Genomic DNA, 26,137 nt, shown 5'->3' on the forward strand with positions numbered 1-26,137 from the left:
ACAGATAAAGTGACTACATAAGGCGGAGATAAACCTACATGAGTGTATATGGAACTATGGTATTGAAGTATTGATGTTAAGCATACCTTTCTGTGCAGTCGGGGGTATTATTTTCACAGTGAATGCCACTAAATCCCGAGGGACAGGTGCAGGTGTAGCTGTTCACGCAGTCGGTGCAGTTGGCCCCATTCTTGCATGGGTTGCTGGAACATTCATTGATATCTTCTTCGCACTTTGGCCCACGGAATCCGGCCAGGCAGTCGCAGAAGAAAGAGTTGATGCCATCAGAGCAGGACCTTCCATTGTGGCAAGGATCTAAAGAAAAGCAGCGCGAATATGGCTTAGGCAAAGGTCCCATTGGGAATGACACATTCCTGAGACACTGGTCATACTTTTACTGTTCGTCTTTCTACAATGCCTACATAGCTGCCGAGACTGTACAGGAATAAAACAATGCAGAAGTATGTGTGCTACCAAGCATGCAGGACTAACTGTGCTATGAAGACAAAATGCGACCACTGCATGGGTCACTAACCCACCTCCCACGAAGACCAAACAATGACACTTTAAAATAAGATACAAGGTCATTTGTACACCCGGGCACCAGACACTCACTTGGGTGACAGTCATCCACATCCATCTCGCAGTTCCGCCCAGTATAACCAGCTTTGCAGTTACACCGGTAGCTCCCGTTGGTGTTCAGACACGTGGCGCTGTTCCGGCAGGGGCTTTTGACGCACTCGTTGATATCGATCTCACATGTTTGTCCTTGGTAAAGAGAGAATAATCATATTGTGGCTTGTACAAACTGTATAGAAGCAGTTCCAATTCCAAAAAAAACTAATGCCCCCCCTCCAAAAAAAAAACCCAGCATAGACATGTGCAAGGGGTGGGCAACTCCAGTCCTCAAGGGCCACCAACAAGTCAGGTTACTAGGATATCCCTGCTTCAGCACAGGTGGCTCAGACAAAAACTGAGCCACCTGTGTTGAAGCAGGGATATCCTTAAAACCTGATCTGTTCATGCCCCTTTAGGAGTGGAGTTGCCCACCCATGGGCCAGGCATTAAACAGGAAGAGTATTACACTGGCAGTGAACACTTTCTGTAGAAATCAGCAGACTTCCCATGAAAATGCTCTTTAATCTGACTTTACAAGTCAATACTTTTTGGAAAGAATAAATGACTCCGACCTTAATTTAAAGGGGTTTAAGGGAAACAGAAAGGGGGTAAATAGTAGCACCTGAACAAGACCGATCGGTGTGAAACTCACTTTGTTTAACTTTTCAAAAATATTCCTGAGAGCATCTAGATACAGAGCATGATTTATTAACGGACGTGCATACCTTGCCACCCGAGAGGACACGCGCACGAGAAGCTCTCGTAGTCTTCCGATTCCTGGCAATCACCGCCATTTTTACATGGACTGTTGGCACACGGAGCCAAAAGATCATCACACGTGGCCCCTGCAGAACAAAAACAACGACCTACCATTAAACAAACATAAGAACACACGACAAGAATCTGCAACCAAACATCTTTTCACGCAGTCACATTTTAAACAGATTTCCTCTGACCAAAAAAATTAATGGAATATATTTGTATCCTTCACACAGGTGTGTCAACTTCAAGGACCAACATCTGGTCTCCATTGAGAGTTCTGCTGCTATAAACCAGTCACTGAAACCCAGTGAGACTGCTCCGGTCATCGCCAATAAGACTGCACCATCTTGTGTCGAGATGAGACGGTTAAGATGATCTGTATCAGGGGGGTCGTGACTTGACATCCCCGATTCTCGGAATGCGGGCATGAAAGGCCGTGGGCCTTTTAGCAACAAGTGTAAAAGAGACCATCGCGTGGGGGGAAAAAACAGCAATACAAAAATGTAATTTGGTACTCGTCTGGAGAACAGCCGGGCGGCTGGGCTGCAGGAGTCTATGTAAAAAATAAAATGCAAGAGACAGCACTCAAAGTCTGACATCTCCTTACAACAGGGGTTCTCAACTCCAGTCCTCAAGACCCAGGTTTTAAGACTATCCCAGCTTCAGCACAGATGGCCCAATCAGTCCCTGCATCAGCACAGTCGAAGACTGAGCCACTGATTGAGCCCCCTGTGCTGAAGCTAGGATATACTGAAAACCTGACATGTTGGGGGGGTCTTGAGGACTGGAGTTGAGCGCCCCTGCCTTAGGCCGTGGGCATGGTCAGCGCTTAGCCGCTGACCCGTGCTGAGGCAGCAGTCTTACCCCCAGCACCCTTTATGAGGGCGGCTTTAGGGGGCGCTTCCACACGCTTCCGCAGGCGACATTTCAAATTAAGTTTTGGCGCTGAGGGGAGCGGAGGGCCGGTCACGTGAGCGGTTCGCCCAATGAGGGCGAACCAGCTCCGTGACATCACTGGCCCTCCCCCAGACACGCCCCCGGCGTGCGCTCTAATGCGCTTTAAAGCACCCGCTTTCCCTCAGCCTCCGCGCGCCTCCGCACGGCTGCAGTCTCTATGGACTCAGCCTAACAAGGACCAGCAAAACTTCAGTACAAGAATCAGCAGAAAAATCTTCATTGTATTGGAAAACAGCAGCACAGGACAACGTTTCAGGCTTGCAAGGCCTTTCCTCGGGTAGATGTGGCCTTTTGTGAAACCCACAGGACAAAGAGGCCTCGAACTCTCCATTTTATCATGGTACTCCATGTGTAAAAAAATCAATCTAGAGAATGACCCGTTTCCCGGTTTACACACGCGCGTGAGGATAAAACCGAGGGCATTTCTTATCGGCATTCCTTATCGTGCATGTAGGCCGGGCTGGCTTCACAGAGCCTCTTTGTGCGCCCGCCCCCCTTCCCTCACACTGTTGCCATGGCGACCCGGGGCAGGCAGGAAATTCCGCACAGTTTCCTACCATTGTGCGCGCTGCCATTTTAAAAAGGCAGAGGAAGCAGGAAGTTTAGCATGCAGGATTCGGGGTCAACAGCTATTCCCAACCCTTCCAAAACCTGTCCAAATGAAACACTTCTCTGCCATAGATGCCACAGGCCCCATCTGGCAGCAAAAGAGTTAAAAGTAACTAAATATATATTTAATTTAAATATACATCATTTTTTTTCCATTGGAGCGTCCGTAAAACAGATACCCCCCCTCCCCAATCTTTTTATTTTACTAAACATGTCCAGAAAGGAATTTCCACCCAGAGCAGCGTCTGAATGTGTTTTCTTGGAAAACAAAGGGAAAACGTGTTGATGTTGGAATGAGAAAGGGGGCGGGGGGCGGGGGGCGGTGAGAGAGAGCAAATCTCTGCAAGCATAATATTTTCTTGCTCTTTAGTGGGACTGGAACAATGAAAGTGTGAATAATAAAGAAAACAAGAATCCGTCTGAAAACTTCCGAGCACATTCTGTCGGTTTCCGGTTTCCATGACCGCGCTGGCGCAGATGGTAAAGAAGAAATACAATGTATGGTCGTGGGCACTCCCAGTCCCCAATGAAATGCCGGGGGTGCAGCATTCGAGCCTCACGCTTCAGTACGAGGAAGATTAGGGCAAGTTGGGCCTTGAGATATCCGACAAGGTCGTTAGGTTGCTGTGTGTGAAAGCATTTAGTGGGAAACCTCCAAACCCCCTAAAAACCCCAGAAGGGTATAGTCACCTGCCCACCCATGCAGAAAGGGTCAGTAGGTTGGGTTGCACTGATGGTAAGACCCTTACATTGTATACACACACACGTAGCCGGATTCCATTCCTCACCCCTGCTCAGATACCGGGACATACCCGGGCATGCCTCACACAGTTTCAATGGTAATCGTGCAGCGAAAAGCAAGGGCATGCCCGGGCATACCTCCCAAATAAGGAAAGGCGGCTACATCTATGTGTGTATCAACAAATATTCCCATACATATACACACATTATATATATATATATATATATATATATATATATATATATATATATATATATATTTATTTTTATATATATATATATATATATATATATATATATATATATATACATACACACAAATATATATATATAAACATACATAGACACAAATAAATATACACATACACAAATATACACATACATATACACAAATATATATATATAAACATACATACACACACAAATATACACATACAGCAGATTCACTTCTTTGTGGCTGGAAGTTTGAACCAAACACACTGCTGCTTTTGCTTTGCATCGCAGGTATATCCCGTTATCATTTAAAGCAGCAAAACATGTGAAATCTTCTGGTTTTTTTTTTTTTTTTTTAAATAAATCAGTTCTGTAGTATTAGATAGCAACTTTTTTTTTTTATTATTCACCTCTTAATGCCATTTTTAATGAGTTTTAAAATGCTGAGCATTCTTAGATTTCTATCGCAGTTTTTAGCACACTTTCCAAGCGGTGCAACACCTTTGTAACACTTTCCTGTTTGTGATAATTTGTTGTCAATGTTCCCAGCAGTTTGAGCTGCAAACTGCAACAATAGTCAATGTTACCGTTGTAATATCAGGATACATTGTAGCTGCTGAGTTACACTGACCGAAGGATTCATTAAAACTGAAAGGCGGCCATTTACTTAGCACAGGGGCGCGCAAACTTCTTGAGCTACGGCCCCCTTCTCGGGATCCGCAGCGTTTGCGCCCCCCCCCCCTCCCAATGGCTCAGCGTCAAATGACGTTGCGGGTCATGTGAGGTCGCGTGACCCCATCACGTCATTTGATGCGCGTTGCCATGACGATGTGTGACGTCACATGACCCAGTGGCGTCATTTGACGCCACTTTGCCTTGGCGACACGTCGCCGAAGACCCGGCTGGCAGCAGGTGAGTTACAAAGGCCTCACGCCTCCCCCTGCATTTAATTTAAATGCCGTGGGGAAGAACGCGGGGCCTCTGTAACCACCCCCCTAGAAATTCTCCCAGCCCCCTATGGGGTGCGCCCCCCAGTTTGTGCACCTCTGACTTGGCACACAATCAGGATTTTTATAGCTTTATAACAGGAGCACCAAACGATTGCCAGCTTGGGTAAGAATGTCGAATTGTACATCGTCACAAGCGTTACACATTATAAATAAATCAGGGGGGAGAATGTAGTATTGCTGCTTTAGCACTATACGCGCAGTTACTTACCGGTATAAGGCAGCATGCAGTTGCACTTGTAACCAGCCACATCATCGATACAGGTGCCCTGGTTTAAACATGGGTTGGAAGCACATTCGTTGATATTTGTCTGGCAGTTCGGTCCTGCAAAGGGAGAACAATATCAGAGGCCGTCACACACCTGACTTCTTCCCCGACGCGCGGGTCTACACAGAACAGTCCTCAAGGGCCAACAGGTCCGGAGGATATCCCTGCTTCAGCACAAGTGGCTCAATCAAAGACTGAGCCACCTCTGCTGACGCAGGCATGTCCTTGTAACCTGACCTGTTGGTGGCCCTTGAGGACTGCAGTTGGCCACCCCTGGTTTAGAGGTCAGTCAAGGTGCATGGTTTCCAGTTCCCCTTGGAGTTAGCCCCAGCAGTGCATAGCTTAACGCCACTCAGCGCACTTACCACTAAAGCCTTCTGTGCAGGTGCAGACATAGCCACTGGTCATGTCTTTGCAGGTGCCTCCGTTCATGCACGGGTTGGAGTCGCACTCGTTGTTGTTAATGTCACAGTTGGTGCCGCTCCAGCCCGCGTCACAGTCACATGTGTACCTATGGACAAGAGACAGGAATAAATGGCCTGAACGTCCATACACACGCTTACATTCGACAATCTACAGCAGTCTTAGAATACACCATTACTGCATGTTATTTATCCTAATGAAAGCCCTCTGGGAATCCGCAGGAAATAAATATTTATTAGACTACTGAACGACACTGTCCTGTCTACGTGCTCTTATTTACCCGTTGACTCCATCATGGCATATCCCGTGGATGCAGGGGTTGCTGTTGCACTCGTTGACTTCGGAGAGGCACATGTGGTCCTGGTAGCCTTCAGGACACGCGCACGTGAAGCCGCTAATGCCGTCCTTGCACGTTCCTCCGTTGCGACACGGGTTGCTGGCGCATTCGTCAATGTTGATGTTGCACATTATCCCTGGGAAGGGACGCACGTGGTTACATGAGAAGAGGTTGGAAGAGGCAACCATTGAGGTCCAACCTATTTAGTCGACTCATCCTATATTTATACGGATCCAGAGGAAGGCAAACAAAAACCCCAATGGAACATTAGCCAATAGAATATTCCGTCCTGACTGCAGTATCATATTTCTCCCTGGATCAATATCCTTCCATGTTAACTTTCACTGATGATATTTCACTTGTGTTCTTTGTTTGCCTCCCTCTGGATCAATATGCTGTAAGTACGGATATAGGATAAAGTATCTGTCGTCTAAATTGACCGTAGGTTGAACTTTATGGACGTGTGTCTTTTTTCAACCTCATCTACTATATAATTATGTAACTTATTTGGGATATCCCTGTATATTCCCTCTCTAAAAAGAGGTCAGTACATAAAAATACCACGTGTGGTGCATTTGCATGTCTCAGGCCGGTCTGTAACCCTGCCTTTCCCCATTATCTCTTAGCCCACAGCGCTTCCTCTGCAGACAGGGACTCGGGGTAATGACATGCAATGGAGCACAGCGTCACATTTGGCTTCAAATTCATTTTAACATGGACCCCTATAAGTGTGTGCCTGCCGTGTTACGCACAACTTTTCAGCACAGCCTGGGTTAAAAGAAGTGCATCTGACGAGAGATCTAAACTTTTCTTAAATATATCTATTGTATCTGCCATCACAGTCGCCGTCGATAAAGAAGAAATAAATGGGCCATAGGCCCGATTTAACGCAGACTCTAATATATTGCAGGCGCCTCAGATAGAAAGGGCTTAATAGAGCTCTATGTACAGGTAGATGCTCTTCGATGAATTCATCTCAAATGACTGACTCTGCCATCCTACGCTGATCTGGGCCTGTAATGCTACATACCGTCGTTTATGTGAAGAAAGGATCTATTGACTACCGGACAAATGAGGCATTGGGGAAGGGGGCTCCGAGTGATAAAACTATGCAGGTGAGCAGTGGGCCACATAAAGGGGTCTCCTCTTTATCAAAGGAGTGCATTAACCTCCCCCCAATGAAACACAGAGCAACCGGATACCTTACACATTTCAATGCGCTGGAATCCAGCCTCGCAGAACCTCAGCTCCATTGTACTCCAACCTCCAGCTAAACTGCTTTGCTTCAGCAAGCCCCGTATGACCCACTTGTATCCCATGTCTAATTGTAGGCGCCCCCATTAATACCACGCTACAATCTCACCCAGAAAGTTGACCCGTGGGTTTACTGCTCGGCCATGACCATTTTAAATAAGATTACGTCAAGATAAAGTTGACCTAAAGAAAGGTTCCAGGACCCCACCCCCCCCTAAAGATGAACATGATACATTGTTTCAGGAGGCCTCTCTATACTCTGCAGGGTCCACTACTTATGCAGCTTAACTCACCTGTATACCCTGGTTCACAGGTACACTCGTAGCTATCAATCTTGTCAATGCACTTTCCATAGTCACATGGGTTACTGGCACAGTCATCTAGGTTAATTTCACAGTTTGGCCCTTCAAAATTAAAATGAGTGTTAGGATGTTGTATATAAGCAATGGTCAATAGAAACCAGTGAGCTGGTTGCTGCTCGTACATTAACCTAACACACACACACACACAAAGCCAAAAGACCTCCACAAACCCACACCAAGGGCAGATGCAGCTGACTGCAGGAAGGTCACACATGTAGAGGCTTTACAATGTACACATGCCTAAATATCTTTAAATAAGCCCCTTACAGTTGTAGCAGGTGTTCTTACCCCAGTTAACACGGAACAAGGTAAGTAACGAGTGTTCAGGAGAACACACACGCTACTGTTGATTTCCAGGATGCTCGGCTGTAAAGCAACGCATCGCGTTAACAGGAGTAATGACGCCTGCTACATCTGTATGTGCGTTTCGCTTCTGCCCGCGCGTTTCGCTGCAGATCATCAGGAGAAATGTAGTGGGCTATCAATTCTCAGCACATCTCCCCACTAGTCATCCTCCCGGGACTTCAGCTGCCTTTCAAACTTCACAATGACCAAGTCGGCAATAAAATATGTACAGACTCCCGAACCCGCAGCCGAGAACTGTCCAGGGATTTGCACAACCCATGAATAGCAAACTGCCCCCTGCATGTCAAGCAGCTTGTCCCATTGACCGGCATGAACAATAAGCTCCCATTGGAGTGAAGAGCTGCCCTGTACAAAAGGAACCAAATGAATTAGGAAAGGCCCCCTACCTGTGGTTCCTTTCAGGCACTTGCACATGTAGCCATTATCCCGGTCCTGGCAATCACCGCCGTTTTGGCACGGCATGCTGTGGCACTCATTAATATTAATCTCGCAGCGCCGACCTGTGTACCCAGGCTTGCACAGGCAGGTGAAGGTGGCAATGCCGTCCTTGCAGTCGCCGTAGTGACACGGGTCCGGGTTGCATTCGTCAATGTCCAGTTCACAGTGTGGACCAGCAAAACCTGGCAAAGCAGAAGAGAGGAGAATGGAGGCCGGGTGTCTGTCACTTAATACACATAGAACACATGAAGGAAGCCGTGGCAGATTGGCAGGAATACCCCCCCCCCCCTCGTCTTCATCTGAAAGTGAACACGCTGCGGAGGGTAATAATGACCATCTCTGTACATTTGCACTGCACCACCTTAAAGAAGTAGCACTTAAGGTAAACCTAAACACAGTGCACCACCGAGTCTGTCAGATTGACTTTGTATGGCTTTCTAGTGTGTGTGTGTGTGTGTGTGTGTGTGTGTGTGTGTGTGTGTGTGTGTGTGTGTGTGTGTGTGTGTGTGTGTGTGTGTGTGTGTGTGTGTAATAAATATATATATAATATATATATATATATTTACACACACAATGTGTGACACACAATCACACATGCCGCTCTGGAAACAAGAGTAGTTAATCATAAAGAAAAGATGAAATGAGCCTTATCCTTTTCTGCTTCCTTCCAAAAAAGTATTTAAAGAGGACAAAGTGAAACATTGACTATGCTCCTTGCACATAACCGCTTTTCATCGCTCCCTGGCATTCACAAGAGCCCGATTAAGGGTTATTCAGCTGTGAGCTTTCTGGCAGGAGAAGCTCACAATAGACGCATTGTCTCCCACTGGGACTCATGTCATCATTTCACCGAGGCCACTCCTTGCATTTCACTCTCTGCAACCAAAAGGCGCTGGCAATTTTTTTCCAAGGCTGCCCCCACACTTTCCCGCGTCTTTTCTTGTCTGTGTATTTAAAAGCTCAAAGCACAAGAGAGGGAAAACGGACAAAGGGATTTTCTTTTGTATTATTTTAAAGTGCCAGTCCTGGCAACACCTTCGCCCCGAGTTGTACACGGGAAGCCGGCTGCTGGGGCACTGAGGCTGAAGGCCTCTGCTTTTGCACAGACTGTTTTCCGGTGGGATAGTTTTGCTGGCAGAAATCTCCTACACTGTGCAGTGACAGCCCATCACAGAGACGCCTGCGGTGCGCTGCACTTTCATGGCAGTGAAGGTGGCAACAAAAAGGGTTCGTACGCGGCAGAAAGCAAGTTTCCAAAAGTAGTTACAAGTTGTCATTCTTGTCGGTTAAGCAACAGACACAGACAGGTGCCTGATTTAGGATTCTGTATGGAAACATACTGAATAGCAACAGAAAGTGACGCAGCCTCGTTACCTTCGGTGCAGTCACAGCTGTAGGTGTTCGGCCCATCCACACATTTGGCGCCGTTCTTGCACGGAGTGCTGGCGCACTCGTCAATATCATACTGGCACAGGTGACCATTGAAACCTAGAGATGAAAACAAGTCAGACGTTGGAGAAAAAAAAAAAACCCCAATGTCTTTATATGCAGTATTCCAATGTCTTTATATACAGTATTCCAATGGGATCCTAAACTTTGCATCTCACACTCCCACCCCTTCTATAAAAAAAGGGCGAAGAACTCAATACCTGACCACAGTGAGGCTTCTAAGGACAGGCATCGGATACCATGTCCAAAATAAAGCTATATATGTCTAGCAATGCATGGAAACACCCGGCCTGGTCTAGTATTACTGTAGCCTGTTAACCACTCTAAAGCTATAAAAGCCAATGTAACCTTCATCACTTTATTTCTAAAACACCTCCACCCATCAGCTTATTCCCAAAACACACTGTGCCTTCCAATCTCTGCACTTATAACCATGCTGCCCTGCCAAAAGTCACCCTAAAAACGACAGCGTTGTAAAGTTTTTGCCTCTCATTGAACCGTGTGGAACTCACGCCTGTAGTGAACGATTTCTCAAAAGGAAGGTTCCTTTATGAAATCGGGTATTCCTGGGCCCAAACGGACAAGGGGGCTGAAGCGTACCATTTATTCGACAAAACCCCAGCCTTTTATGAACGTGTTCCAGGTTTCCATGGCTATGGCGTACACTGGGGAATGAAAGGGAATGGAGGCCCTGGCCATGCATTCAGAACGTCTTATTTACATCTCCAGCGGAGTACATTCTGCAGACCTTGAACACTTCTTTTCAGAGATTAGCCGCCTGGCTTTAACCTCTGGCTTTGACACTTCATTCAATCTCCAGAGTCTCAGGGTCTCTCCTCTCATTCTTTCAGTTTAGTGGTCAGGAAAGAGTTAAACCCCCTTTTCCCAAAGAATTGAGCTACATGGATAACTTCTGCCGCCCCTAAACGAGTTCCCCTGTAAAATGGGTGTATACGCAGGGCACTGCAGCTTGAAGTCCAGCGCAATATACGCATCCCAAAGATTACTATCTGATGCAGGGGTGGGCAACTGCAGTCCCCAAGGGCCACCAACAGGTCAGGTTGTCAGGATATCCCAGCTTCTCAATAAGTCCCTGCTTCAGCACAGGTGGCTCAATCAGTCCCACAGTCAGTTGGTTCTTTTATTTACAGTACGTCTCTGGCAGCGGCGGTCTCTTGCATTGGTTTTGTCTTATTTAAATGTTATATATACTGGGAAGTTTAACTGGGCGCCATTGCAAATCCAACTTAAAAAGAAAGATTTGAATACTGGCGGCACGCGTCCATGTATCCTTCTAGCCACTGCTGATAAGATAGGGGTACAGCCCAACCAGATGTTCGTCACTTATCTCCGAATGGTATTTTACACCAATTGTCTCACTTTATGTTATGTGTACATAGGCTTCGACTGAGCCACTGATTGAGCCACCTGTGCTGAAGCAGGGATATCCTGAAAACCTGACCTGTAGGTGGCCCTTGAGGACTGGAGTTTCCCTGATCTAATGCTATGCCGCCCTTCATAAAAGAAGGTCTGGCTGGCTCGTTCGTTTGTGCAAACATTGCTAGGATAACTGGCATGGCATTTTCCTTACGTTTTAAGCACTTCATTCTAAATCTGCATATTGAGTTAACCTCTGACGTGCTGGAGGCGCTTTCAAGGCAGGGAATTTTGTACAAAGCCGATGTACAAAACACAAAGTGAGACAATTGGTGGAGCTAGATCATCAGACTCCCTTCATGTAAAATACAGGAGATAAGTGATAAGATCGGGGTACATTCCAACTAAATGCTTATCAGCCGTGGCTAGAAGGATATGTGGATGCATGTAGTCAGTATTCAAATCTTCCTTTTTAAAGTTGGATTCGCAATGACGCCCAGTTAAACTTCGCAGTATATACATTTAAATAAGACGAAACCAATGCAAGAGACCGCCGCTGCCAGAGACGCACTGCAAATAAAAGAACCAACGGACTACAATACATGTTGAAAATGTGGCTCGCAAAGCCGAAGCCCCCACATAACAACAGTCTTAGCTCCACTCCTTGGAGAGATTTCCCTATTGCACTCCAAGCCATCCATCTAAAACTGCCTTTGGGTGGGGATTAGTTGTAACCTTGTCTGCAGTACAAAGGCTGATAGTCGGAGCAGGCGCTATTGATCTCTCTTCTTACCTGTAGGGCACTCGCAGTGGAACTCGTTGATTTTATCAACGCACTTGCCGTTGTGCAAGCAGGGGCTGCTGGCACACTCATCTGTATTGCGTTGGCAGTAAAGGCCTTCATAACCTAAAACATTAAAACACAACACAGGGTTTGCAAGGGGAGATTCATATTAGTTCACAGACACACATGCAATACCGACGTGGATGACCTGATATGCATAAAGTTTGCCACCCGTAGTTACGTTATCTTGACTGCCAACGTTACACCTTCAGAACACGAGCTCCGGTGTTGAAAAACGTAACCTCGGTGGTAACACGAGTGCTACTGACCTGGCATACATATACACTGGAATTCTCCTATCTGGTCCAGGCACGTGGCATCATTCTGGCATGGGTTGGAGAGACATTCATTCACGTCGATCTCACAGCGGGGTCCTGCGTATCCTTGCAGACAATGGCACTGGAAGGACCCCAGGGTGTTTATACATCTCCCAGCATGCTCGCATGGGTTGGCACCTGAAAGCACATATCTGCTTTTAAACTCGACGCACCACCTAGCCACCAATTACATTTGGCATCATCATCAGACCTCCAAAATAGATCTACAAAATGAGACACATGGGGGTTTTGAAAGATGAATGCAGCTATGCCCCATGGTACTGCTTTTCATTACAACTTCCCAGCAAACTTGCCCCATGACATGTGCCTAGTAGACGGAGAACCCTTTGGTTCCATGCCATTGTACCTCCCATCTCTTGTGTTTTCAGTGCCTATTCATTTACTACAGTTAAAACCTCTAAAGACCCAAGCTCACCCAAAGAACACTCGTCCACGTCATTATTGCAGGCTGGCCCGGTATATCCGGACGGACAGGTGCAGATGGCCTTCCCGTTGACAGGGTTGGTATCACAGTTGGAGCCTTCATTGCAGGGGTTGCTGATGCAGGCGTCATCAAGATGGCAAAGCAGCCCTGTGAGAGCACACACACGACATTACTAGAGCTGCAATTACTACTTGTTATACATGCCAACAGAAAGGCATGTATGAATGCCCGCTACTGAATGGTAAATTAAACCATGCAACCCGGGGAGAGGATTACATCGGGGCCTACTTGGTGAAGCCGTCTGCGAGCAAACTATTGTGGTTCACTGTGTATTACATTACAATTTGTATTACATAAAAAGGACCCTAATACCGATAATGACAGTAGCGAAGTTGACTATTGTTTCTACTATTAAGCGACTAGTAAAGGGAGATGCAAAGGGGTTTATTAATGGAGTATAAAGCCTTATTGGACCTGAAGAAATGTAGATGATAGGCAAGTGTGACTTATTCTGGAATGACTGTGGTTCAGCGTAGTCAAACTGTGTGTATTGGTGGAGTCTGTGGATGAAAGAGAAAATAATCTTACCTGTGCGACCATGTGGACACTCGCAGAAGAAAGAGGCCACACGATCGTGGCAGGTGGCACCATTGTTACAAGCGGCATTGGCACAGTCATCAATGTTCTCACTGCAGTCCTCTCCCGTCCAGCCGTTAACACAGACGCAGTTGTATCCGCCATGGGTATTGTGGCACGTCCCGCCATTCTGACAAGCATTTGGCATCAGCTGACATTCATCGACATCCTCAGTACAGTACTGACCTGCAAGAGGGGAAGACGGAGGACGGGGAAGTTCCAGGGTTATTGAGTTTAGTGCTTATTAATAAATGTAGCAAGCTGATGAGATGTTCCCTCAATAAATAGGAGTTTAGAGATCTATATGTGTGCGTAAATAAAAATCCCATTTGCATGTCTCAGACAGGTCTGCAGCCCTGTCTCTCCCCATCATCGCTTAGCATACAGTGCTTCCACTGCAGCCAGGGATTCTGGGAAATGACATGCAAACGAGCACATTGTGTCACTTTTTGCAATGTGTTATAAAGCACGCACATTTATAAAGGTGTTAACTGGAAGAATAAGGGAATGTGCTCGTCTTCTTGACCTCCAGCTTTCCAAGTGCATTAAAAAAATATGGCCGCCCGGGACATATCGCTACTGGTAAAAATAAACGCTGACGCTTTACTCTCCGTAAGTGAGGAAACATTTTAGTTTACTCGAGCCCTTGGCATCTCATTACACAAACTTGTTTTCGTTTCGCATGACTGGGAACCAGTTGAAAACGAAGAAGGTAAGAGGAATATAAAGGATCAGTGCAGCAGGTTAAAGCTTCGGTGAAAACCCATGTAAAAAGTCCATATGTAACACTGTGATCAGACTGCTGACTTCCGCAGTGCATACTTGGTGTATGGTACAGTATATGATGTGGTAGGCTGATAAACTATAAAAAATACACTGTTTTATTTGGGCACTGGAGCAGAACGGGATTAAACTGAACAACATCCCATTATCACTTCCCGCTCCACTCTTTCTAGTCATTCTAACATGTACCTGTCCAGTCAGGAGGACACTGGCAGTTGTAGGTGTTTACTCCATCCACACAGGTTCCCCCGTTCCTGCAGTTGTTGCCTGGACAATCGTCAATGTTTTCCTCGCAGTTCTGACCAGAAAAGCCTATTAAAATATAAAAAACACAACAACAATATTAACCAAATGACCTCGTCACTGCTGCAAAGACAAGATCATACGTTACAAAGTCACCCCTGGAAGGAAGGATAACCCCACTTTCCACTGAATGCATGGATCACCAGAAAAAGAACCACTTTGTAGCCTTAAGAGTGTTGCTCCACAACCAGAATTATTAACCCTTCGGCTGCAAGCCACACCATGATTTGCTGGCAGCAGAGGACTAGTTATCTGTAATAAAATCTGGTGCCATTTGATCGCTGGAACAAAACCTTTCACACGTTATATTGTTCCAGGCTTCACGTGAACCAAACAGGTTAATAGAATGCATACCAATTACTTAGGCACCGCTCTTGCTAATGCCTAAATGATTCTTGCAACTGTTTTGTTCCTCCAGATGATCTGGTTACATGGCTATGCCTGGGACCTGCCTTGATGCTTGAATTACTGGAGCTCGATTTGTAACTGCTGCCATTAAATTACCTGTGTTCAAGTTTTAGTATACATAATACAAAGTATTTATCCTACTGTTTTCACAGCAAACAAAGGATGGCAAACTGCTCAGCCTGAATCAGTTACATTAGACGCAGCTTGTTAGAGAGCAATATAAACCAGTGCCGGGATTATTTGCTGTATGAACTCTAGATGGGGCGTGGCATTCCTTGGTAATAAAAAGGAGGTGCAGAGTAGCATTGTAGCACTGAAACCGGTTGTAAAACCTAATTCTGATAACAAGAAGAAAAACATTCCTCTGATACTGCCGCCCGACAGCTTGCTGGGAGCTCGTCCACATGCCCAACATGTGGCAAGTTACTAATTAAACATTCGCCTACTGCTTCACACACACACACACACACACACACACACACACACACACACACACACACACACACACACACACACACACACACACACACACACACACACACACACACACACACACACAGCTTTTATAAGTAGAGAGAGACACAAAAGGATGCCTTTATTCTGCGTCAGCTGACAGACTACACGCGCGCACACACACGCACACACACACACGCGCGCACACACACACACACGCCATCCTTTGCTCCACTAAAGGACACCAGACAGATGTAATTTTTGTTTTTAAAACACTTCCTCTTTATAAAGCACAGGCGTTCTGCATCTCAAGATAACTGGCTACCCTGTGCCTCGACAATAAGCCATGTATTTGTCATCATAACTCTGTGCCCAGGACATACTTGAAAACGAGAGGTATCTCTCAATGTATTGCTTCCTGGTAAAACATTTAAAAAAAAAAATAAATAAAATATATGAGTTTCTTAACACAAGAGGGAATGCATCTTTAAAAACCAAGAACCATGTAACTTATGTTACCTTCTATGCAATTATTAATGGCCGGCTGTATCCGTCTACTCTGCAAACCCCCAGCGCCCCTCATGCCCTATTCAGGCAGCGCAGTATCCAAAACCTTTATCTGATAAAGCCAGGATTTATACAGCAAACAACTTTTGACCTATTGAGGCTCTTCAAGGTGCGAGCTGGGGTTTTCTTTGTATGTCCGTCTGGCAGCATGGGAGTGGCTGGTTCTCAATCCTGCAGGTGAACAATGTAACTGCCCGCCCCCTCCGTGTTATGGGTTCAACTCACGTGTTTACTGTAAATACAGTGCAGTTTACCAGCCTATTAATCTAAGCTGCCAGGTGATGGGGGAGCCTACTTACCTGATCTGCCAGTTGTCCTCCTACCTGTAGGCTCCTCACATGGGTGGAATATGACCTGCAGGTATTTATGCAACAACAGAGAACAAGTCTTTCTGCGAGTGCTTCTATTAACCGCTGTGTGCGCACTGGCACACAACTCTTAGTTCATTTACCTTAGGAACGGGATCTAACTGCATCTCAGCAGCCACCATCAAGGTAAGAAAAACACCCGTTCCAGAAACGTGTGTCAGCAAAAATGTATGAGCCCAGAGAACATCTCAAGTGAGAAGCCACCAGGCCCGCAGCCTGGTAACGAGACCTAATCTTTCAAGCAAACAAGCCGTCCCTACGCATAAGCCGGAGTTCGTGTTAAGAACCACCTCCCCAGTGGAAGACGCCTTTAACCACACTTGGCAGCTCAAAGTGAGCTGGTCTTTGATCTTCTCCAGCGTGCGTTTTGATAAAAGAGGCTGCGCGGCGTGTGATGCAGCCGGCACCTGCTAGACAAACTCATAAAAAGCGCGGAGCTGCTGTGGCGTTAGGCTTCAAAGTATCAGCAAAAGGTTAATGTTTGCCCAGTTTAATCACGCCCGGACGCAAGGATCTGAAGTGGGAGACACGATGATGATGATGGGACGGGACTGAGGAAGTGCACACAAAATCGGAGTATAACTAGGCTGTAAAGTCCTCACTACAAGATGCCGCAGAGCCATTATCTTACCTCTGACCGTAGACATTTTACTCTTTGCCAACATACCTCCTGACCCCCCCAAAGCACATTGCGGATTCAATTACTTTGGAAACGATGCCATGGATGTGCATCCCAGCACTAGGAGGTGGCAGTTTCTACTTGTGCAATTGGAAGGCCCATATTCACTATATTAATGCATTAAGCACACCCTCAGCTCCTATAAAAATGAATGGGAGTTAAGATATGCAAAACCTTAGCGCCCTTTAATGAGTACGGGCCAAAAGTGTCACAGAATTTCTATCATCTTGTACCCTTCATTTTAACCCCCAACTCCAGTATTGCAGGGTCACCAACAGCTCAGGTGTTCGGGATATCCCTGCTTCAGCACAGGTGGCTCAATCAGTGTGCTGTGTGTGTCCTATTATTGAGCCACCTGCGCTGACGCAGGGATATCCTGAACCCCTGAGCTGTTGGTGGCCCTTGCAGACAGAGCTGCCCCCCCCCCTGGGTTAAGGTGAAAAAAGTCAGTGCAGCCTTACAACGTAGAAGTAATTAGATTGTAAGCTCTTCGGGGCAGGGACTCCTCTTCCTAAATGTTACTTTTATGTCTGAAGCAGTAATTCCCATGATCTGTTATTTGTATTGTTATTTATATGATTGTCACGTGTATTGCTGCTGTGAAGCGCTATGTACATTAATGGTGCTATATAAATAAAGACATCGATACATACAAGCAGTCAGTGGAAGAATCTAATATTACTAGAACTAGATGCTTTACAGCGCACTTTTCTTTGCGTGGTCTCTTGGGTAAGGGGAAGAGATGCTTCCGTTTTGTGACAACTCAAAGCTTCCTGTGTGGCTCCAAGTCACGATCTTGCTATTCGGCATTTAAATGAAGAGGGACCAATTTCTGCGCACAGAGTGGGTGTTTAAATAAAAAATGTAATCATCACGGTGCTTTTGCCAAAGCAGCAAGGAAATGGGGTTATATTTTGCCTAATACGTAACCAACAAAAGAAATATATAACTACTAAAAGCTACACATGGGTTTCAAATATTTAGGAACACGAATTGAAACTACAGCACATGAGCAATGTATACTAGAGAAAAAAAATACCAATTTTACACATTCAAGCATGGCTTTATTGGTTTTATTAAATGGTATAAAAAAAAGCCTATTTATATACCAAATAGAGGCTGCACAGGTGAATTACAATCCCTAAAAAAAGCCCCCTCTGTTCCATGCATGCATGTATGTATATTTGTATTTATTACATGCTTCACAGCAGTGATACACGGGACATAATAATATAACACATAATGGGAATAAGAGCTTCGGACAGTACAGTAACAATAGGAAGGGGAGTCCCTGCCTGAAGAGCTTACAATCTAAGTGGTAAGTAGGAAGAACGTACAGAGACAGTAAGAGGGTGTTCTGGTAAGTGCGTCTGCAAGGGGTCAGTGCATATGAGATGTATAGTAATCAGCCAGCGCTCCGCTGGCTGATTACTATACATCTCATATGCACTGACCCCTTGCAGACGCACTTATACTTCGCTGAAGACGTGTGTTTTTAGACGGGTCCTAAAGGTGGAGAGAGGGTGCCAGTCGGATATTGAAGGGAAGCACATTCCAGAGGTGTGGGGCAGTGAGTGAGAGGTTTTAGGCGGGAGAGTTCTTTAGATACAAAATATTAGGGTCAAATGTCAACATACTAGCAGAAGATGCAGAGGCAAGGATCTTTAGCCATCAAGTATTAATACCTCAAAGATAATGTATTAACCAAAAGCTATAAAACGCAGAAATCAGAAACATTATAATCAGGCAACTTTGTTTTTTACACAATCTGCAGATTTAGTGTTCCTGGATGTTATAAAGAGCAGTATTCTGATTTTTTATAATCACACCTTTTTCAAAGGGCATAAGTTCAAAGTGACCGGACACATCCTACTATTGTGGTTAAGGCTCATGTAATACCGGTTATTGTAATAAACACAAAGCTTCCTGTTGCAACGTACGCAATCTCAAGAGTTCAACGTCAGGATGTGTAATAAGGTTTTCCAAAGACAAAATTGCCATCTTCACACACATACATACATACTGTACAGTATATAACAAAGTTCCAGGGCTTTAACCACTATACTAGAGCAGATGAGTACCTGGAAGGCACGTGCAGTCATAGGAGGTGTCATCGGTCTGGCGACAGGTCCCTCCGTTCTGGCAAGGCGAGGGGTTGCAGGGTACATACGGGACCTCACAGTTCCTTCCCGTGAACTTGTTCCTGCACTGGCACTGATAAGATCCAAACTCATTGGTGCACGTGCCCCCATTCTTGCAGGTGAAGGGGTTCTGGGTACATTCATTGATGTCCTGCCGGCAGGTGGAACCATGGAAACCCGACGGGCACTTGCAGACATACTGGGCGTCAAACGGCACACACTTTCCACCATTGCCACATGGGTTGGAGGCACATGGATCGGCCTGCTGGCAGGATTCACCTAGCAATTACATGAAAAGAACCGATATAACCATTGCAAGCGAAGAAAAACTAACTTTTTACACCCATTCAACATAAGTTATAGTATATAAACATGGCATAAGGCTAATAGGGCAACGCATTGAAGTAACATGCTCTCTGCATATTGTTTATGAGAAAATTAAAAACTAGTAGAGTATCATTTGTAATTAAAAATAAAGGAAACGTTGAATATTAAAAAACGGTTTTAAAACATTGAACATCCACTAAAAAATAAATTAAAAAAAAATACATACATACACCTTTTAACCTATCAAACATATCCCTGTCAGTAGTTTCTATAAGATGGGCAGGTTCTCTGGTTTGAAATCGGAACGTCACAAACGTCAAATTGTTATTCAAACGCCACGAGTCGAAGTTTGGAACGAAGGTTCGGATCCGAGCAAAATGCGAGTCGCAGTGAGAGGAAAGGCTGATCTCCGGGTTTTTTTTTACATTTTTAAAAAAAATTATTATTTTAAATAAACTGGGCACACTTTAGCACAAAAGGTTTAAAAGTTTGAATGTAACGAAAATGTATCGCGCTGACTTAGATTTAGGTTTAAGCCCAGTGAAAGTGGTCACGTTAATGTATCCAGTCTACAAATCCCACAGAAACCAAATGTTAAGAGAACCGGCTGTACCTGTCCAGCCCGGGGGGCACCGGCACCTGTGGTCAGTCAGGCTACTGAGAAGCTCACACGTTCCTCCGTTCCGGCAGGGGTTGTTCACACAAGCGTTGTCCACGGGAGTTAGGCACACCTTGTCCGTGAATCCCAGGGGGCACTTGCAGATGAAATCAACGGCGTTCCCTCGGATCTGTGCCTGGCACGTTCCAGAGTTCATACACTGAGATCGGAGGCAGGGGTTGGGGAACTGGCACCTTTCTCCCACGTAGGAATTGCTGCATCTGTGAAACAAAAAGCAGACCAGCGATGTTATAGCAACAGCGTCTGCCGTTTATCGAACTCATTTCTTATTTTACCGGGGTTTGGAGGGGGGGGGGAGGGGAGAGGAACTGTATTCAAGACCGTGCTACACAAACGTCTCCTGAAGGGAACTCCCATTTCTATGATTCAGTTGCGATGGCGCCCACCAGTTGATCAATAGTTAAATTCAATAACGCTCATATAAAACTGGTAACGAAAATAAATGAATGACGTTGGTATCAGTGTCTCTGGTAGCTCATTAGAAACACCATTATTTTTATATAATTTTAAATATAAGGCAACTTCTTACTAAAAACCACTTCCTCTTACCACTATCCCGTGAGAATTAGCTTCCTGTGCAGGACGCTTTCAAGTTTGTATGGAGCACCTATAGGGGACATGGGATACTGGTCGAGAGAGACGGTGTTCAAAACAATATAATGGGGTCACAGCAAGTCAAAGGTTAGCTAATGATCAGTTAAAAGTTGGACTTCTACCTATGCAGCAGATGCTCCCATAACCTCACCCTCTTTTGCTTACAACTGAAACGGGCATTATCCTTATTAGGCTGAGTCCCCGCTAGCGCTGAGCGCACTCATGCTTGGAGAGCGCTCCAAGCATGAGTGCCGGGTGTCCTGCTTGTACGCGCACGCGGGGGGGGGGGGGGATTGCGGGTAGTTGAGCGTGCGGGTAAATATAGGTTTTTTATTTACCTAAGAGCCGATCGCGGGTGAACGTGTGTGCCCGCGCACGAGCGCCGCGTGAGCGGGGACTTGCATATATCTATATATGCAAGTCGCCACCGCAAGCGCCGCCCGCTCAGCGCTAGCGTCGACGCAGCCTTACTGGTGCTCAACCAGCAATATCTGTGTGCAGGACGTGTGACAGCGGCCGTAGTGCAATGTGAAGTTAAGCTGTTTCTTGTTAGGAAAGTGTTCACCCAATTAAATGGGCCTTAAATCTTCTCCAACCAGGAGATAATGGCTTCACAACATATTGAATAGGGGGCAAGCGACAGCTACCCTCTTTGGAGCTCCACTGAAAATTGCATAATAATGTGCAAAAAAACAACCCATACCTGTCAATGCCGATCCCATAGCCTAGTTCCAAGCAAGAAATCCCCCTTAATACGGTTAAATGTAACATCCCGGAAATCCATGCACAGCAGCCCAGGGGAAGCAAGCTGCATAGAGATCCCATATCCAGAAATTACCACCTGTCTCCAACACTTTCCTTAGCAAAGCATTGCCATAAATTAGAGATTAAAAGGAGCTCTCAAGGAGTATGCATGCCTCCACAGGCCCTGCAGGACAGACTAATAAATGATGTTTGGGGATCACCGATTGGGATCATTGCTTCCAAATCTTCCCAAACCCAAAAGTCAACAGAGCAAAAACTAAATAAACATCGAGGTAACCTCCCTCCTAGACAATTAATGAGGCACAGCCTACTTGTGACCTGAACAGCTCCAAGAAAAACATGCTGTAGTAAAACCCACACCCATATTATATACAGGCATACCCCACATTAAACGTACGCAATGGGACCGGAGCATGTATGTAAAATGAAAATGTACTTAAAGTGAAGCACTCCCTTTTTCCTACTTATCGATGCATGTACAGTACTGCAATTGTCCTATATGTGCATAACTGATGTAAATAACGCATTTGTAACAGGCTCTATAGTGTCCCCGCTTGCGCACAGCTTCGGTACAGGTAGGGAGCCGGTATTGCTGTTCAGGATGTGACAGGCGCATGCGTGAGCTGCCGTTTGCCTATTGGGCGATATGTCCTTACTTGCGAGTGTACTTAAAGTGAATGTCCTTAAACCAGGGTATGCCTGTATATATTCATGACACATATGCTAGGGCAGCAGTGCCCAAACAGTTTTACTTCTGTGCCACCATAATAAAAGAACTAGGAAGGCATTAGCTCGCATGGCTGTTAACCATCATTAACTGCAAGTGGTCAAAGGGAGTACGAAATAGTTTAACATTTGGACAAGGCTTCCCAGCCCTCGTTGGAGAGGACATTATTACTTACACAAGAGAACAGGGAGAATTTTCTTAATACAAATCAATTGTTCCTAATATTTATTTATTTATTTATAATAACATTTATATAGCGCCCTTATCCAGAGCGCTGTACATTAGTTAGTAAAACGCGTGTGGTTGGTGGGCAGGGGAGGGAACATTATGGATCGGGCTATGGGTTGGGAGCATTTAAGAGCTTGTTTGGTTGGTGGACATGGGTTGGGGGTAAGGTCTCTGGATTTAATCTAGTCGGTGGTATGGTGATGGGTCTGACAGTGGGGACAGTGGTGTCAATTGGATCTATGAGGAGGGTTTTGGAGAGGCTTTAGCAAGGTTTAGTAAGGGGTGAGGGTAAGGAAGATCATGGGTGTTAGGGAGGGTGGGGTAAATACAAAGAAAGTGGTGCTGTGAACCTGTAAATAACAGAAGTAGTTTTGCTCTGTGGCCTCGTAGGACCAGCACAACCGTAATGGTGCTGGCACTTCTACATTCAAATGAAGAGATGGCTAGTGATGGGAGAAACTACATTAACAGTGAACATTTGTTATACTCTTTGCCAAGGCCTTCATATCCAAGAATAATGCCCAATTTGATAAGATCATTGAAACCCAAGGGGACACGTTCCCCATGGAAAACGTGCAGACTATAAATGGAAAAATATGTGGCCACTTAGCGATATCTTAACGATTTGCAACATTTCTGGACATTGGAGGAAAGTGGCCTGGATGGTAAGATATATAGAACTTTATATTCGTTCAAAAAAGATAAATATATGTTACGCACTACAAATGCACCCCTGGATATTTCTGTATCTGAAAGACATTGGTTTGCAGACTAACCCATCCCAAGCTATGAACACCAGGAAGGTCAGCCAGACCAAACCATGACAGCATGGTATCCCTAAAAAGGCTCTTAATAAAAGGAGGGAGAGAGTGTGAAAAGGATGCTCAGCCCACCATCTGCTGCCAGAAGCCAAAAGGTTCAAGTCAATTGGTTTATGAAGAAACAACAGTGGGGACTTGTTATGCCCGGGGACTTGTTTACAAAGCTGTCATTAGTTTCCGCAGCATATCATGACCTCACAATGATGGGAAAAGGCAGGAGAGAAAGGCGAAAAAGGTAGACATCTGGGTACAGGCTCGGTTGTCAGCACATCAAGAAGGTCCTAGTGACAACTGCCCCATCTGTTCAAAAATAATAATAATTGCACCGATGTTTTGGGGTTTGTATTTCCTTCAGAAAGGTTGCAGCTCCATTCAACTTGCCCTCTGGCTGCATGTCGCAGCTTCATCCCCATTTCAAATAAGATTTGAAAGCACTTAACCCGAAGACAGGTAAAAGTAACACATGGAGAGGTGACTGATAACAATGACATTGAGTGTGGAGCAGGGGAACCTGGTTCAATTCCCAGTATTAGCTCCTTGTGACCTTGGGCAAGTCACTTTACCTCCCTGTGCCGCAGGCACCAAAACCATAGAGTGTAAGCTCACCTGGGCAGGGGCTGTGTCTGTAACATTCCTATGTGCTGCGTACCGAGCGCTATACTGTAAGGCTGAGTCCCCAGTCTTCACTGTGGCACGCGCAACTGGCGGGGGGGGGGGGGGGGTGGGGGGGGGGCGTGCACAGCGCTACACCGCGATCTGCGCTCTGGGGGGAGAGGGAAGGTTTACGACGGGAGGGGGCGTGGCTGTGGGTTTGCGGGGGCGTGGCCATGACATCCCGCGGCTGGTTCGCCCGTATTGGCTGAACCGCCGGCGGGGGCGTGCGCGACAAGATGGGACTGGGACCGGCCGGACTGGGGGGGCGGGGCTTGATAGCACAGCGCACGCCGAGCCATGCGCTGTGGCAGTGACTGGGACCGCAGCCTAACTGTGACACGCTTTGACTCCCATTGGGAGAAAGGTGCTATATGAAATAAAGTTATTATTAGTGCCAGAGGGACCCAGTTAATTTGGGGAAGCCCCAACCACAGGCATCATTATTTTTTTTTAATCACTATTTCCTTCAAATTGTTTTCTGTGTAAAACACTGGACATCAACACCTTCCTAATATTAGTCAGTATTATTTAATTCACAGCATCAGGAGCCTCTCTTGAACAGGTCACATTTCTCTCTTTAGTTCCTGGCCCAAAAGAATCAAACCAAGAGACAAAAACGTGTCGCAGTAAACATGAAACTTGAAAAAAAATGTTTCATCAAGAGAAAATGTATATCATGTATGTAGCTGGAAATCTGCTTCAGCGCGAGATAAATAGCCTTGTAGCGCCGTGATTTTCAACTGGGGCTCTGCGTTCGCCAGGGCGGGGGTGGGGGGGGGAACCTGGGACAAGTTTCCCAGGCCCGGTGGCGAAAGACAAGAGAGAGGGGAGAGAGAAGGGGGGGGGGAGAGAGAAAAGGGGAGGAGGAGAAGAGAGAAAAGGGGGGGGGGGAGAGAGGGAAGGGGTGATAGAGAGGAGAGAGGGAAGGGGGAGGTAGAGAGGACAGAGGGGAGAGAGAAAAGTGGGGGGTAGGAGGAGAGAAAATGGGGGGAAGGGGGAGAGTGAGAAAAGGGGGAGAGAAAAAGTGGGGAAGAAGGAGGCAGGGGAAGAGAGAAATAGGAGGGAGAGAGAGAAAAGTGGAGGAGGGGGAAGGGAGAAACGGGGGGGGGGGAAGAGGGAGAGAGGGAAGGAGGAGAGCTGAAAGGGGGAAGGAGAGAAGGAAGGGGGGGGGGAGAAGAGAGGGAAGGGGGAAATTGGGTTTCCCCAGAATTTTATAACCTAATTCCAGGGTTCCTTAACAAAAAAAAAAAGTAGAAAACCACTGTTCTAACTGAACAACAGAGAGTTCTTGATGTTGAAATCCCTATTTAGAGACAGGCCCCTCATCACTTCCCCAGGACAAACCCCTCAGTGCAGCCGCTGTGTCCAGCTCTGTGAATGCAGTCTCTGGATGTATTTCACTCTTTGAACTTGCTGCCTGCTTACAATAGGTAAGAAACCCCTTAACAGCTAGGTACACCTGCAAGGCTCCAGCGGGAAAGAGGCGGGTAAGAAAGATGCCTGCTGCAAACGTGGTCATGTGGGTCTGAAACCCAACTTAAAAACAGACCTCGCACGCTTAACTCCTTTGCTGCAAGATACGTGTGCAACACACTGCTTTGCTCTGTCCCTGTGGGAACTGAAGGGTTAAATAATGGTGCCCACAAACACAATACATCACGTCAAAGATTACCCAGAACTGGCTGAACTTGTCTCTAGGACCTAAAGCCCATTATGGCCCATATTTACTAAACGGTGCTATGCCATATGACACCTTCCAGCACAGGAAGAGGCACCGTATAGCTCGTCCCCCTGTACGGTGTTTGACAGCATCCGACAGTGTTTTATGCAATTCCACTACTTAGCAAATAAGGCCGTCGTACACGTTACAAAGAAATGTATGTAACATTGTATCCGTTCATTCTTCCACATTTGAACTTATTTTTCGCCTGCACTATCGACCGCATCAAAATCTGTCAAATCGCGAGTTTATTTGAATGTGCGCAGTTCGCAAATAACGCGCGGGGGGTGGGAACGCGAATGGGCAGGGGAACCCCCCAAACGCTATTTTAACTTCATGCACGGATTTATTTTTTCCCCTTCCTATTTTACCCGCTTCTGATTTAATTGTCGGGGGGGGGGGCGGGAGGGGGGGAGATTGTGAGAGAATTTGTTCGGAATCGGAGACATTTCATGTTAATGAGAATGCATTATCCGGGCCAAAAGAAGTGAGAAGAA

General features: G+C 46.0%; 1 protein-coding gene across 2 annotated transcripts in view; it reads right to left on the reverse strand.

Annotated features, from left to right (window-relative positions):
- The window catches only part of NOTCH1 (notch receptor 1), a 60,890-nt gene that overhangs the window by 13,056 nt on the left and 21,697 nt on the right, over positions 1–26,137 (reverse strand). For both annotated transcript variants that reach the window (XM_075578901.1, XM_075578902.1), the window contains 16 exons: positions 20,066–20,331; positions 19,066–19,404; positions 14,396–14,518; positions 13,376–13,609; positions 12,779–12,934; positions 12,295–12,480; positions 11,975–12,088; positions 9,730–9,843; positions 8,304–8,537; positions 7,483–7,593; positions 5,879–6,071; positions 5,541–5,686; positions 5,119–5,232; positions 1,344–1,463; positions 616–768; positions 87–315 (listed from right to left, as the gene is read on the reverse strand). In XM_075578901.1, coding sequence (XP_075435016.1) covers positions 87–315; positions 616–768; positions 1,344–1,463; positions 5,119–5,232; positions 5,541–5,686; positions 5,879–6,071; positions 7,483–7,593; positions 8,304–8,537; positions 9,730–9,843; positions 11,975–12,088; positions 12,295–12,480; positions 12,779–12,934; positions 13,376–13,609; positions 14,396–14,518; positions 19,066–19,404; positions 20,066–20,331 — 2,832 coding nt within the window. The remainder of the gene's footprint in view (positions 1–86; positions 316–615; positions 769–1,343; positions 1,464–5,118; positions 5,233–5,540; positions 5,687–5,878; positions 6,072–7,482; positions 7,594–8,303; positions 8,538–9,729; positions 9,844–11,974; positions 12,089–12,294; positions 12,481–12,778; positions 12,935–13,375; positions 13,610–14,395; positions 14,519–19,065; positions 19,405–20,065; positions 20,332–26,137) is intronic.

Source organism: Ascaphus truei, chromosome 21 (assembly GCF_040206685.1).
Source record: "Ascaphus truei isolate aAscTru1 chromosome 21, aAscTru1.hap1, whole genome shotgun sequence".
Taxonomy (NCBI): domain Eukaryota; kingdom Metazoa; phylum Chordata; class Amphibia; order Anura; family Ascaphidae; genus Ascaphus; species Ascaphus truei.